The sequence below is a fragment of the Anabas testudineus genome, chromosome 12 (assembly GCF_900324465.2).
Source record: "Anabas testudineus chromosome 12, fAnaTes1.2, whole genome shotgun sequence".
In the NCBI taxonomy this organism is placed as follows: domain Eukaryota; kingdom Metazoa; phylum Chordata; class Actinopteri; order Anabantiformes; family Anabantidae; genus Anabas; species Anabas testudineus.
The window spans coordinates 6,913,459-6,926,379 of record NC_046621.1 but is presented as its reverse complement, the minus strand read 5'-3'; the positions used below and the strand labels follow the sequence as shown (position 1 = coordinate 6,926,379).

The following is a 12,921-nucleotide window of genomic DNA, read 5'->3' as shown; positions in this document are numbered from 1 at the left end:
TCTCTATTCCCCTATACCTATTATGGAAACCAGATTTCTTGTTTTTAATTGTTTCCTGACAGTAAAGAAATCAGCTAACTGGTGAAAGCTGACTGTAACCTGGTTACTTAAGTGCATGTAAACATACTGAATATAAACTACAGCGTTTATAAAATTATTATTGGCTTTGTGTTTTAATTACAACTTTTTAATGTTGTCTCCAAGCGTCCACAAGTTTTAAATCTGTTATAATCTGTTGAGCAAGGAAAGAAAATGCAATGACAGCAATGGCCTAGGAAAGTGCAGATGCACAAACAGAGCTCAGCTAAGACCATTAAAGCTACACCTGTCCATCTGTCAGCACTGGAAAACACACACACACACAAAATCTCTCAGCATTATTTATCCAGGCCAATGTGCCAAATGATATCTGAATGGAGATATCCGAGCAGCTATGAAGAGATTTGCTTGTTATCTACAGACCTGATGTCAAAGATGCTATTACCCATGACTGCTTAATAGAGCCTGATGTACTACTACTATTTCAAATGGGAGACCACCATGGCAGTCCCACCTGGGCCTGTTGGCCACAATAACGCACTGTGCTTAGTCGCTCTGTCACATCCCTCATTTATGCCAAGGCAGTGATGGACATGACTCAGGAAACAGTGACACAGAAGGATTTCCACACTGCTGGCCTGATCCCAAAATCAGTTATAAGGCTGAAGTAACGACAGACATGGTCCACCCAACACAGTGAAGATGTGAAGGTGCTCTGTCTCTACCAGTCCAAAGGTTTCACTTTTATCTGGACACACACATAGTGCATGTCCTGTTCTTCAAAATCTGTATTCATACATTTGTATGCGTATGATGAGATTCATTTGAGGCTTGCAAGAGAGATCTTTGTTACATGTTATGTTTCCATTGATCAGCTGTAATGATTGATTAAACTTTCAAGTCGTTTTTTTCTAGCACGAATAACAAACATTCATTGGTTACAGCTTCTCTATTTCAAGTATTTGCTGCTTTGCTGTGATGGTTAACTAAACAAGTTTGGGTTTTAGATTTTCTGACAAGTAAAGGACCAAATAATAATCTAAGAAAATAATCAGCAGTTATATTACATTATATTTCTTATATGACTTTTTAAATGAGCTTTTATAACCGATTTGAAAAGTGCAATTAACAAGTGAAAGGAAACAGACTGTTCATTGTACTGTGTAAACATATATGAAAGAGATAATTTTAAATAATAAAAATAATTGTTGTAATTACAATAAGATTATATACATATGTAATTCCAGCTTCTTAATTGTTGATTTTTCTTTCGTGCATGACAGTAAAATGCATAAAAGCCACTTAACGGCGTAACCGTGTGCTCTGGAAACATTTTACAACCATAATTCAAGAACATTTCATCAATAAATAAACTAATAATGATAATAATAAATAAATACATTTGTAATTACTAGATTAATTGATAATGACAATAGTGAGTAGTTGCAGCACTTGAGTAAAACAAACTGTCAAGTCAGCAGACATCAGAGCGATCAGAGAAGCAACATTAACACATCATGTGTGGTGGCAGATACATTGTGGATATGGTTGGCAGAGGCAAAAGAGGGAAGAACAATGCAGCCCAAAGGGAATACTAGAGGAGAGAAATGATGAATAGAAAACTATAAAGACAGATTCTGGGTGGTGCTGGGGGCACATCAACCCACTGCTGCCTGTAAATAAACAGCACCAGCTGTGATTCTCTAAGAGTCAATTAAGGAAGAGAGCTCAACAGTGCCTGGCTGACATTTGGAAATTCCTGGCAGGAAATTCCCTTTATCTAGCAGCCAGTCAGTTTAGCCCAGCCCAGGCCTTCATAATCATCATCATTATCATTATTATCAGACGTGGAGTCAGTTGCTCTACATCACTAAAGGACAGACATGCAGACATTCACAGACAGTGTTCCTCTCTGACTCAAAACACCAGAGAGTCACAGATATGGTGAGAGAGAGACAGACAGGGAGATAAGCGGATCCTTGAGTGTGCATGAATGAGTGCACGTCTCCAGGGAAGGAAATATTTCTTCCCGTGTGCCTGGAGTTAACAAACACACACGAGTGCGTGTGTAGACACACACGTGTTTATGTGTGGACACATTTTACGCATAATACTATTATTTTGAGGACATTTTGGCCTCGACTTCCATCTCCTCATGGAACAAACCATTTCCCTCAATTCCCTCATCTTGCATAATGTTCTTCTCTACACAAGCAGAGCACTCTCTCAATATTTAACTTCTTAGTCTCCTCTGCTGCAGCCACTTTCAAGTTACTATAACAATAAATATTTTGCACTGATCCAAAATGAATCATGAAAATGAATGAGTTTGAGTTAGTTTCCATTATCGCCTCCAAGCCATTTCTGTCTCTCTTTTTGCTTTTTTTCCTTGACTCACACAGATGCTTTTATTAAAATCTGACGTGGACGATTGTTCCAAAGCCCACAGCTTACGCGAAGCAGCATTTAATAAGTTAGAAATAGACAACAGCAGAGCGTGATACACACTACTTATGCTGTTGATTTCAGAGCATGAAACTACAAAAAAAGCACGCTGCTTCCTGTGCAATGGCTTTCATTTGGCAAGATTATGTTCACATTCGTGCTCTGAGGAAGGCCTCTGACTGAAAACACGAAATGCTGCTTTGATGCTGTGCCACCTTTTTCTGCTTAATTATTTTGATTTATATTATTTTAGGTTGAACAATGAGTTTCTTGGTGGAAGTTTACAGTTGACAGACAAATCTACTGCCATCAAGATTTCTACTATGGTAGCTATTTTTTTTAACATTCTGGTTTTTGTAGTGGTATGTAAAAAGTAGTTTTAATTTGGATTAAGAAAAACAAACAATAAAATCTGGTTATTTTATATAAATGCCTCAATTTTTTAATCATATGGCTCGATGCTGTGATACAAAAGTAACCACCACTCGTTGCCTGAAGTTGTAGAATATGAGACACTGTTAAAAAATGTAAAGATCTAGATCCAGCTTCTAACCGAAACCACCAAAGACAACATATTTGAATGTCAAACAAGTGGAGTACAACACTAGATACTAACCCTAGATAACCCTAGATACTTCAGGGTAAAAAGTAGCTGCTGGAATACACTGATGATGGTGATGGCTTGGCCAGTACAATTACCAGATCTAAAACGGACAGAGTTTGTGTGTGGTGAAGACACTGCCGAGCACAGCAGACCTCTAGGAAGTGCTGGAGAAAGCCTGAGAGGAATTCACACCTCAGTATCTGCAAAAACTGATCAGCAGAATGCAACAGATTTATTAAACGGCAATTGGTGCTAAGAGTCAACCCCTTTTTTGAAGTAAAATTTAACATGCAGATTTGATATGACCATCGCTCTGTTCAAATATGCTTAAAAACAAATTGTTATTATTTTTTTGTGTTTTGGAATCAGTTTGCAACCATTTAATTGAATAAAACCCAGAAAAGATAATAAAAATACATAAGGGTTAGCATATCATCTTTTGTTATGTTTTTACCTGATGATGCGCTGAGCAGCATACTGGTGAAGACATCGAAACTGAGCTGACATGTTGGCGAGTGCAGCCAAACAGTTGGTGTGAAGGTACTTATCCTATACACAATGCACGCGTACAGGCACACACAGACACACACAGACACACAGACACATGATGTTACTAGTAAACAGCTCAGTTTTGTTTCCATCTTTACAGTGTCATTATGACCTGTGCTCTGTGTGGATGATATAATAAATTACTAACTGAACTAATATAAGCATCTACAGCTAATGGGTTTCTGATTGCACATAATGTTTGCAAGTGTACAAAGTGTGTCAGAGGGTGTGTTCAACTTACCCGTGTTCGGGTCATGTTGAACTGGATGGTGCGGATGACAACCAGGATGAGCAAACTCCCAAGTGAGATCTCTGTCAATGACCTCTCTGTGTACCATGAGATGTTCTTCAATATCTGAAATAACAGGCAGAAACAAAATGGCACAAAAACAGAAATGAGGAATGATTTATGATTATCACAGCAATTGCACATAATGGAGTGTGGGAGTGGCAACACTTAAATGTGAACATGTATGGTAAGCTACTCACCACCTCATGGATAGAACGATTGAAGGCATCATCCTCCGTAAGGATGAGAAGAATGATGAGGGCCATATACACATGATGAGAATTTCTTTCCTCAACGTGGTAAAGGATCTCAAGAATAGGCAACACCTGAGAGAAACAGTGGGGGAGTAGGAAGTTTGGATAAGCATGTGTAGAGTAAATTGCATTCTTTAAATTCTGGTTATTCTTGTTATATTTTAAGTATCAGTGATAAAAAGCAGCACTGCTGGTGAACAGAATTTCACATTGTTTACTTTTTTGTGAGTCCTGAATCACAACTTATAAACTAGGTGGGAACATAAATATGCACAACAGATGGCAAAAGTTAATGTCTAATAACAGCATGCAAAAGATTAAATTCACACTGAATCATAATGCCATAATGTGAGCAATGGGCACACATAGTTGCAGTGTTTCACTATTGTGCAGGAGTACTGTACTTTATTGTCCAGACAGAAAATAACTTGACTTAGTAGTAGCCCACCTACATTATAATCTCAGCATACTGTACTGTAGCTGTGCTATTGATAGCATTTTACTGTAGCAGCCACAACAGTGGAATAAAGGTCATACAGATATCAGACATAAAGGTATTCAATAGATTTACACTTTCAAAATATGATGGAGGTCATTTCCTGCAAATGTTTGGCTACTGGCATGAATTCCTAGTGGTTTTCTGTTACAATCGATTAATATGCTGTTAACACAAGTTTCTATTTAAACCTGCAAAAAACAAATGCTGTATATTCTAAATCCTACTATCAAATAAGACCTAATTAGTTTGCTTAAAAGAGCCTGAGCCTACCATAGCTATACTGTATGTGACACCATCTGACCTGTTGGGCCAAATAAAGGCTTTCATTCATTAAATGTCAATAAAAGGAATAGCTGGCACAGTCCCACACCAGCTGCAACAGCATACATATGAGCTATTGCATAGGATCTAGATGAAAAGATTCCATGGCCAAGTTGCACAATGAGTTTTGTTGAGAATTATCTAACCCCACCTTTGATTGATTCTATTATTCACCAATCTCTGGAAATTAATAACAAAATAAAAGTGTCTTCAGCCCTGTGTTACCCACCAGATTGTCCATGTCGGTTCTGGAGAGCATGTATGTCCTCATGTTTGCATTCTGGTGAAGCAGAGTGTATAGTAGTAGGGTGGCCTGGTCAGACCGCTGCTGCTCACACAGCGCTGTGTACAGGCTGTTGAAATTGATCTGGAAAGTGTGAGGCTGCTCCATGGGCAGTGACGAGGTGTCTACATGTGCATAGGAAATATAAATCAGGTTTATTCTTTCATTACCTTCTGCTACATGTCATACACACAACATGTAGCAGAAATGTGTACAGTGACTTTTTATAAAACATACATCCTGTGCATGTATTACCTTGTGTGTTTCTGAAACAAGTAATAGCCTGTCGGTAGGGGTTTGGCCAGTCAGGCCCGTCTGCCAGATTGGCTAGAACCAGCAATAGCAGAAGGCTCTGATTAGATAAAGGCAAGGGGTTGTGTTCCTGGTCTAACCCGGCTTTGCTGCCAGCTCCACCCAATGTGAAGACACTCCACAGACCACCTGGAGACAAACAAACAAATAGGTAACACAAGTTATAAGGATGACAATATAAAACGCAAGACTTTAGTTTCTTACCTCTATTTATTACTAGATTTATTTTGGTCTCATTAAATCATATACCAATATAATTTTGTTATATAAAGTTTTTAATTATTTTCATTTAAATTTTTCTTTAGTACAGGAAAATATTCTATATCTATGTGCTCTTACACATATCTCTTGGTCCAACTATGTTGGATTGCTCAGCAGTGATAGTGTTAAGACAGGCCTGAAAACACTAACTCTCAACACACAAAACAGGTCAGTGCAGTCAGGTTGTGTATTTATGTCTTTTTATAGAAAGCACTAAAGTATTGTCACATCATGCAGCTCTTCAGCCTTGTAACACATTTACACTTCACAGGAAAATGCAAAACAGTATGTGCAGTCAGACTGATGTAATCAAGGCCAAAAAGGCACAATGGAGTCATGCAACAGTTTGCAGCACCTGAAATTTGAAACAACATAGACGGCGCCACAGAACAAAGAGAAACTGGAACTACTGGCCAGCTGGAGTGGGGTTCATTTTTCTTGTTGGGGGTTGAGAGCGAGCTGAATTTCCACCAGTGCTGGTGCTTTCAGGCGTCATGAGAAGCAGGAACACCAAGGTACACAGATGACAGTCTTTGGCTCCTGCACGTCTGGCCACACAAAATACATGAACCCAGCTCTTGTGCTAGGAAGGGTGACTGTGCTGTAGGCTCTCAGTGATTAAGATACTGAATTTGAGACGTCAAGTAGATGTGTTGCCATCCAGTGGTGAAGGCTGAAAGCAGCAACAACTCTCAGACTAAAGCTGCACAGTCTCCTCTTGGTGTAAAGTAATAAAAGTCATAGCTATGACACTAACATAATCTGTTTTCTTAATTAATGAACCTGATAATATTTAATTTGAGGCATCCAGGAACACATTAGTTTAAAACTTTATAGAAGTGACATGCTTCTAATGTAGTACAGACCTAGTACTACATTAAATAATTATCTCAAGGAGATAAAGGGTCTTCTCCTTGTGGGAAAGAGTGAAGTGTGTATTGTCTCTTAATTCACTAATAGCTAGTAAGGAGTTAATCATACACTCAGCCTGACTTTTCTGTGTATAAATGTGTATTCCAGTGAAGAGAGATTGGAATTTGTTTATATGTGAGTGAGAGGACATCAACAAACTGCCTTCACAATAAAAAGAAAAACCCAAGAGAGATATTACATCATGCGCACTGGTCAGTCTGTCTCTTTCTCCACACATGATACTCTCCTTTCCTTCTACTGGCCAGAAAGAGAAGTGAGCGTGAGAGAAAACAAGATCTACTGAGAGAGAGAGAGAGCCAAGTAGTGACGGAGCCCTGTTCATCTCATCACTGGCACCACAGTGACTAGCCCAACAGCGTTAGAAAGCCCAGTCTGGCTGCCACATTTCCTGCACTCACACACACACACGGAGCTCTATTTTACCTTAGTGGGTGCTGCTTGTTATCTGCCTGGCTCAGTTCCCTCTGCCTGTCTGCCTGCCCACTACATAAACCCAATAATGCTACACTGCTCAAGCTGCTCCGGCTCTGGCCAGTTGCCCAGTGGAAAAAGAGGAGGAGGACATGAAGAGGAGGAAAGGGAAGGGGAAAGTGAGGAAAAGAGAAGGTCAGACACAGACAGAGGCTGGCATGCCGAAATCGGAATCTGGGCTTCAGAACTCGGGGGCACTGGAGGCATCCTACTGTGAGACACGCAACACAACTTCTCCCACAAAGTCTTACTTCACTTGCAATATGTGCCTGTATCCACAACATTTTTCTTCTCTTCTTTAGAAAACTGTCCAAGGCCAACAAATCTTCTCAAATTTTCTTACAACATATATACACATTACATGTTTATTTAAAAAAATAAAAATCAGTTAAACATGTTCAAAAACAGTGCAGCTGAATGTGAGCTTTTGATTATTAACTGAGCCTTGGCTTTAGGACAGAACGCTGTGTTATCCAAATTGTAGTCTTACATAATGGCCACCATCATCACAGACATTATTTCTGGCACAAATTAAATTTCTATGTTCAAAACAAAATATTACACAGGCTGAAAACCATCTATTTTAAATCCAAAACTGACCCTGACCTCCTTTCAAATTTGAATTCACATTGTGGATATTATCAAACACACACAAGCTACAGTGATGCACTTAATGACACTACTGGTAGCAGACTGTAGGAATAGGAATGATTCCTCTGTGGCTACGATTATAAACTTTTTGGGTTTATGTGGACCAATTATCACACCTGTGACCTCCTGAACAACAGATACATCTAGATGATTTTCACAAAACCAAACTGAGGTCATAACAGTAATTAATAATATGGCTCATTTTTCTAATTTCACCTTGCCTAGAACTAACACTAGGCACTATGTCATTCAGGCAAAACAGTGCTTTGAGTTATTACAACTTTTTCTCAAGAATGAGTTAATGGAAGTCCGAACAAAAGCTGTTGAAACATCTCACTCAAGTCACGATGGCCCTATAGATAAAGTCAACCAAAGTTGTTAGAGAACAATGTCTAAGAACCATTAAAGTCTGCAAATCTCAGGGTAACTTTGACTGCTAGCCTAAGTCTTTAAGAGTTCATACGTCCTACGTCACCTGCAACATTCCATAAGTGACCTGTGGAGACACTGGTGAACAGAGCTGGGGTGGGAAATTATTCCTCATAGTTACAGCTGAGAACATATGCTTCAGCGCAGACAGAGATGTGGACGCCTTGTGAACAGATACAGACAGAATGTGCTGCTTACTTGTTTTCTTGCATAACAGTGAATTTAATATGACATCAGGCCAGTGCCAGATACACGCATACATGCCAAACTTGTGATGATTATCCAAAAATGCACATGCAGTACAGACAATAAATAAACACTCTTCTGATAAGGTCACAGAAATTGAAATATATGCTCAAAGCACTTTTATCCAAACCCTTATCTAAACCCCTCTAGCATAAACAACTTATGAGAACATTCCACAGGCATAATAAAAACCTATTCATAAGACAAACCCTCCACCAATATGATACATATTTGTAAGCATAATAGGGTGTCTCTATCACCTGTTAAATATTAATATGAGAGGACAGGAGAGGAGAGGAGAGGAGAGGAGAGGAGAGGAGAGGAGAGGAGAGGAGAGGAGAGGAGAGGAGAGGAGAGGAGAGGAGAGGAGAGGAGAGGAGAGGAGAGGAGAGGAGAGGAGCCAAAAACTTCTGAGTTGCCAGTCTGGGTGATAATCCCTCTGCAGACGTTCGCTCAGACTCAGACAGCAGACTGTGTAAAAGAGACATCCTATCTCTCCAGATATTAAAATGGCGACAGAAATCAAGCACTGATTCACTTTGCCAATGACCAGTGTTTGGTTCCAGGGAAAATCCCAGCCCAATTGCGGATGTGAGCGTGCTGGCATGAGTGACTTTACATGTTACTAACATGACTACTAGTCATTTCTCAATAAAAATGAGGAATGTAAAATGTTACCATCATGTCTAGTCTGCAGTGAGTTTGCATGTTTTGGGTCCTTGTCTACACAATATACATGTTTTTTTTTAAACAGAAGTTAGTTTTAGAGTTTTTAAATGAATTGTTTCCTCAATTTATTTCTGTGCAAAATGAAACATAGTCATTAAATTACTTACAGCAAAAATAAATGAAATTCAATTATGTCAAACTACTGTTTTAGGGAAATGCAATTTAAATTCTGCACCGCAAGAGTTAATAATAATTAATTATCACAATAATTCATGCAGACTTCATGTACACAAATTACAGCAAGGGGTCTAGTAATTTATTTTCACACTGGACAGAAAGGAATGAAAGCCAATGGAGGAGTTAGCAAGAAATAAATATGTGAAACTACGCAAAACCACTGGTATGTACTGTTAAATGGGCACTCCACTGCATTTTCTGACAAGACAGATTAGATAAGAATGACTTAAATTAAAGCAGAATGTGGTTTAGATTTTTTGTTCTTAAGAAAACTCAACTCATATTGATTGTTACTAAAGAACAACACCCATGCATATATCCATTTTTCACATTCAAATGAAATGTACAAGCTTGTGTACTCTGTTGATCCCAAATGACTTTAAGCAAATTACTGTCCGAGACAGGGAGACAGAGAAAGAAAACAAGTGTTGTTTCTGAGCTGAGTATAAGAGAGCTTGTGTCTTTGTTGGTCTGTGCGTGTGTGTATAAGGGAGGCGGCTGCAGACAGACGGGCTCTAGGGGATTACAGAACAGGACAGGGCACCATAACTCATCAGGCTGATCACTGGCCACAGACAGACAGGCTGGGTTGAATGCTGATGGCTCACTGATAGCAATCTGCCACCAAAAACCGACAAAGAGCATTTATCTGCAGGGGAAACCCAGCCCTATTCTCACCCTCAAACAAATATGCACGCACAGAGCACATTACTAGTCCAATATACACATATTTTGTTCATTTTTGACTCATCACTTTCATCTATGCTCTCATGTCTGGCATCACGGCTCGCACCTTCATATCTCAGATTAATCATATTTCTCACTCTTTTGTTCCAAGGGAAAAGGAAAATGTAATAACTCACAATCTCAAGTCTAGTTTTTAAAGTCTGGCCTTATTTATGTAATTTGTCCATCACCTATATCATTTCTGAACATTTACTCATCAGCTCAAATTGTGATGTGTGGGTTGTAGCGACATTACTAGAACAAAGTGCTAAAGAGGCGAGCAACACGAGTCACTGAATAATGATGCCGCTTACAAGAAACCCACCAGCATCCACCAATATCCAGCAAGATGATTAAAAGGATGTGACAGAAGAACATATATTTCTCACAGACTAAATGAGGTGAATTCTTCAGAATCTCCTTTATATTTGATACTTTCCAATTGTCAGAAAATTGACAAAATGTCAATTCAATGAATGAATCAGAGAAGGAAAGAAACAAAAAGCTTATCACTTATTTCTCATTTCATAACCTATGACTAAAGGTCATATGTGACTGAGTCACAAGCCTAATAAACATATAAACAATGTATTCCAGACAAACTGGAAGGAAAACACAGGGTGACTGCATCCAAAATATCCGTTACTGTCGTTACAATCTGATGTTTAGGTCTAAACCAAGGTAAATCTAAGGTTTAGGTAAAAGTTTTTACATTTAGAAAAAAGAAGAAAACAATAGACAAGCAGCAATTACGCTGCTAAAAACAAGTAGCTTACCACAACCAATAAATTATTATAAATTACAATCTACATTACTCCTTTGTCATTACTGTTGTGTATTGTTTGTGTGTAATCATACTTGCCACTCCTGACGCCAGGCCGTAAAGCAGACCACTCTCAGCTTTCGGCTCAAAGATGTGGGTCGCTGGAGGTGGACACTTCTCCTGCCTGATGAAGTTGTAGAGCAGGGTCTTCACCAGTCGACTGGTTAAAGACAAACTGTGAAAACATTAAATGTAAGCATTTCTATGCTTGACTCCACAAGAATTACATGCATACGAGTGTGTGTGTGTGTGTGTGTGTGTGTGTGTGTGTGGGTTTACTGTCAGGTTAAGATCATAACCTCCTGGCAACTCATTGTGTAAAATATCCCATGTCGTTGCCATATGGCAAAACCATTTTTAGATTTAGCCTTCCCATCTGTTTGGACAACATCAGCTAGTTGGAATATTTTTGTCAGCTCATTGGTAATTAATCCAGAGTATTCTTATTTGGCTCTCAGACTGTGAGAGCCCTAAAAGAAAATTACTTCCATCCTCTGCCCACCTCTTTGAAATGCACTACTAGACCTTGAAATGCATTCAGTGTTACAGTATTTATCTGCATTTATTCACATTCAAGATAATAATGAACAAAGGTACATTGGGTTCAAGTCATTCTGAAGTATAGGTCAACATCAGAAGTATAACTACACTTCATTTCTACTTTTATTGGCATTTAGTAAGTGATCTTATTGCCACAGTTTACTTCTTGCAAATGTATAGTTCTTATCATCTCAAAAACCAGACTCCATCTTTTCACTTCCAATGCCACATTTCAAAGAAGGGTTTTGGTTGACGAAACCTTTTTTAGCTTTTTAATATTAACTAAGTCCTTAACACATAAGTCCTTTGTCTGAATCATGGTGATATTATTTGTAGCACAGTGAGATGCTATTTGCTATATGGGTCTGTAAAGAAGAACAGCAGGCTGGATCAGACAGTGTCACGTTGGACTGAAGACGTTTCAAAATGATCTGAGCTTGTGTTAAAAAATGCCGTCAGCAGACTGTGGATGACCCTGTTAGTAGGGCTACTGGGAGTAACTTCAACAGCAGTTAATATAAGGTTAGAGTGAATACTCTGGTTTAAGGCAAGGGTTAAAGTTGGCCATTCATTTTAATGGTTACAGTTACTGTTTGGTGCAGTGTAGTATGACTTCAGTGGAGTATGAACTTGTATGTGTTTGTGTGTATTTTCTCACCATCTCCCCTTCATGATGTGCTGGTAGATAATTCCATCTCGGAGGATGTCTTTGTGGAAGAGCTGATAGGAGAAGAACACCAGCAGTGTGGTCACTGCTTCAAACAGGATGCTATAGGTGATGTCACTGCAGGGACAGACACATGTATGCACAGTTAATTTCTTACAATGTCATAGTTATAAATGTATAATTAGACATTGTTTAGATATTGTATGTTAGTAATAAATGAGCAATCATGGAAAATAGATAGATTGGCAATGTTGTGTACAGTAACATCATATTATAAATTAGGTATTAAGATAATTTGTCCAGTTTACACAGAAAGACGCTTTTCCTACAATGTATGTTTTATTCCAAAATTCCAATGCTGAAATACAGTTTTTATTTTTAATTTTTTAATTTTTTGACATTTTTACAATTTATAATTAGTGGAAAAAAAACATAATTATTCTATTATAAACTATGTTTCAAGATTTGTATTAATGTCTAAGAGAATATAGTAAATAGTTAATTTAAAAACTATATCAAAACAATGCACAGACTGAATCCAAGGTATTGAATTTGCAAAAACAAAAAGACACTAATTGTATTCATCGTTAATGATAGACAAACTACCGACTTTTATCTTCCTGTACAATTAAACCACAAAACGTGCAGAGGTCTAGTTCAGAAAGGGGGGGGG

General features: G+C 38.4%; 1 protein-coding gene across 2 annotated transcripts in view; it reads right to left on the bottom strand.

Annotated features, from left to right (window-relative positions):
* dym (dymeclin) overlaps window positions 1-12,921 on the bottom strand; it is a 40,604-nt gene that overhangs the window by 20,022 nt on the left and 7,661 nt on the right. For both annotated transcript variants that reach the window (XM_026355100.1, XM_026355101.1), the window contains exons 7-13: window positions 12,240-12,365; window positions 11,077-11,216; window positions 5,539-5,724; window positions 5,230-5,408; window positions 4,127-4,252; window positions 3,879-3,992; window positions 3,543-3,637 (exon numbers count right to left, since the gene is read on the bottom strand). In XM_026355100.1, coding sequence (XP_026210885.1) covers window positions 3,543-3,637; window positions 3,879-3,992; window positions 4,127-4,252; window positions 5,230-5,408; window positions 5,539-5,724; window positions 11,077-11,216; window positions 12,240-12,365 — 966 coding nt within the window. The remainder of the gene's footprint in view (window positions 1-3,542; window positions 3,638-3,878; window positions 3,993-4,126; window positions 4,253-5,229; window positions 5,409-5,538; window positions 5,725-11,076; window positions 11,217-12,239; window positions 12,366-12,921) is intronic.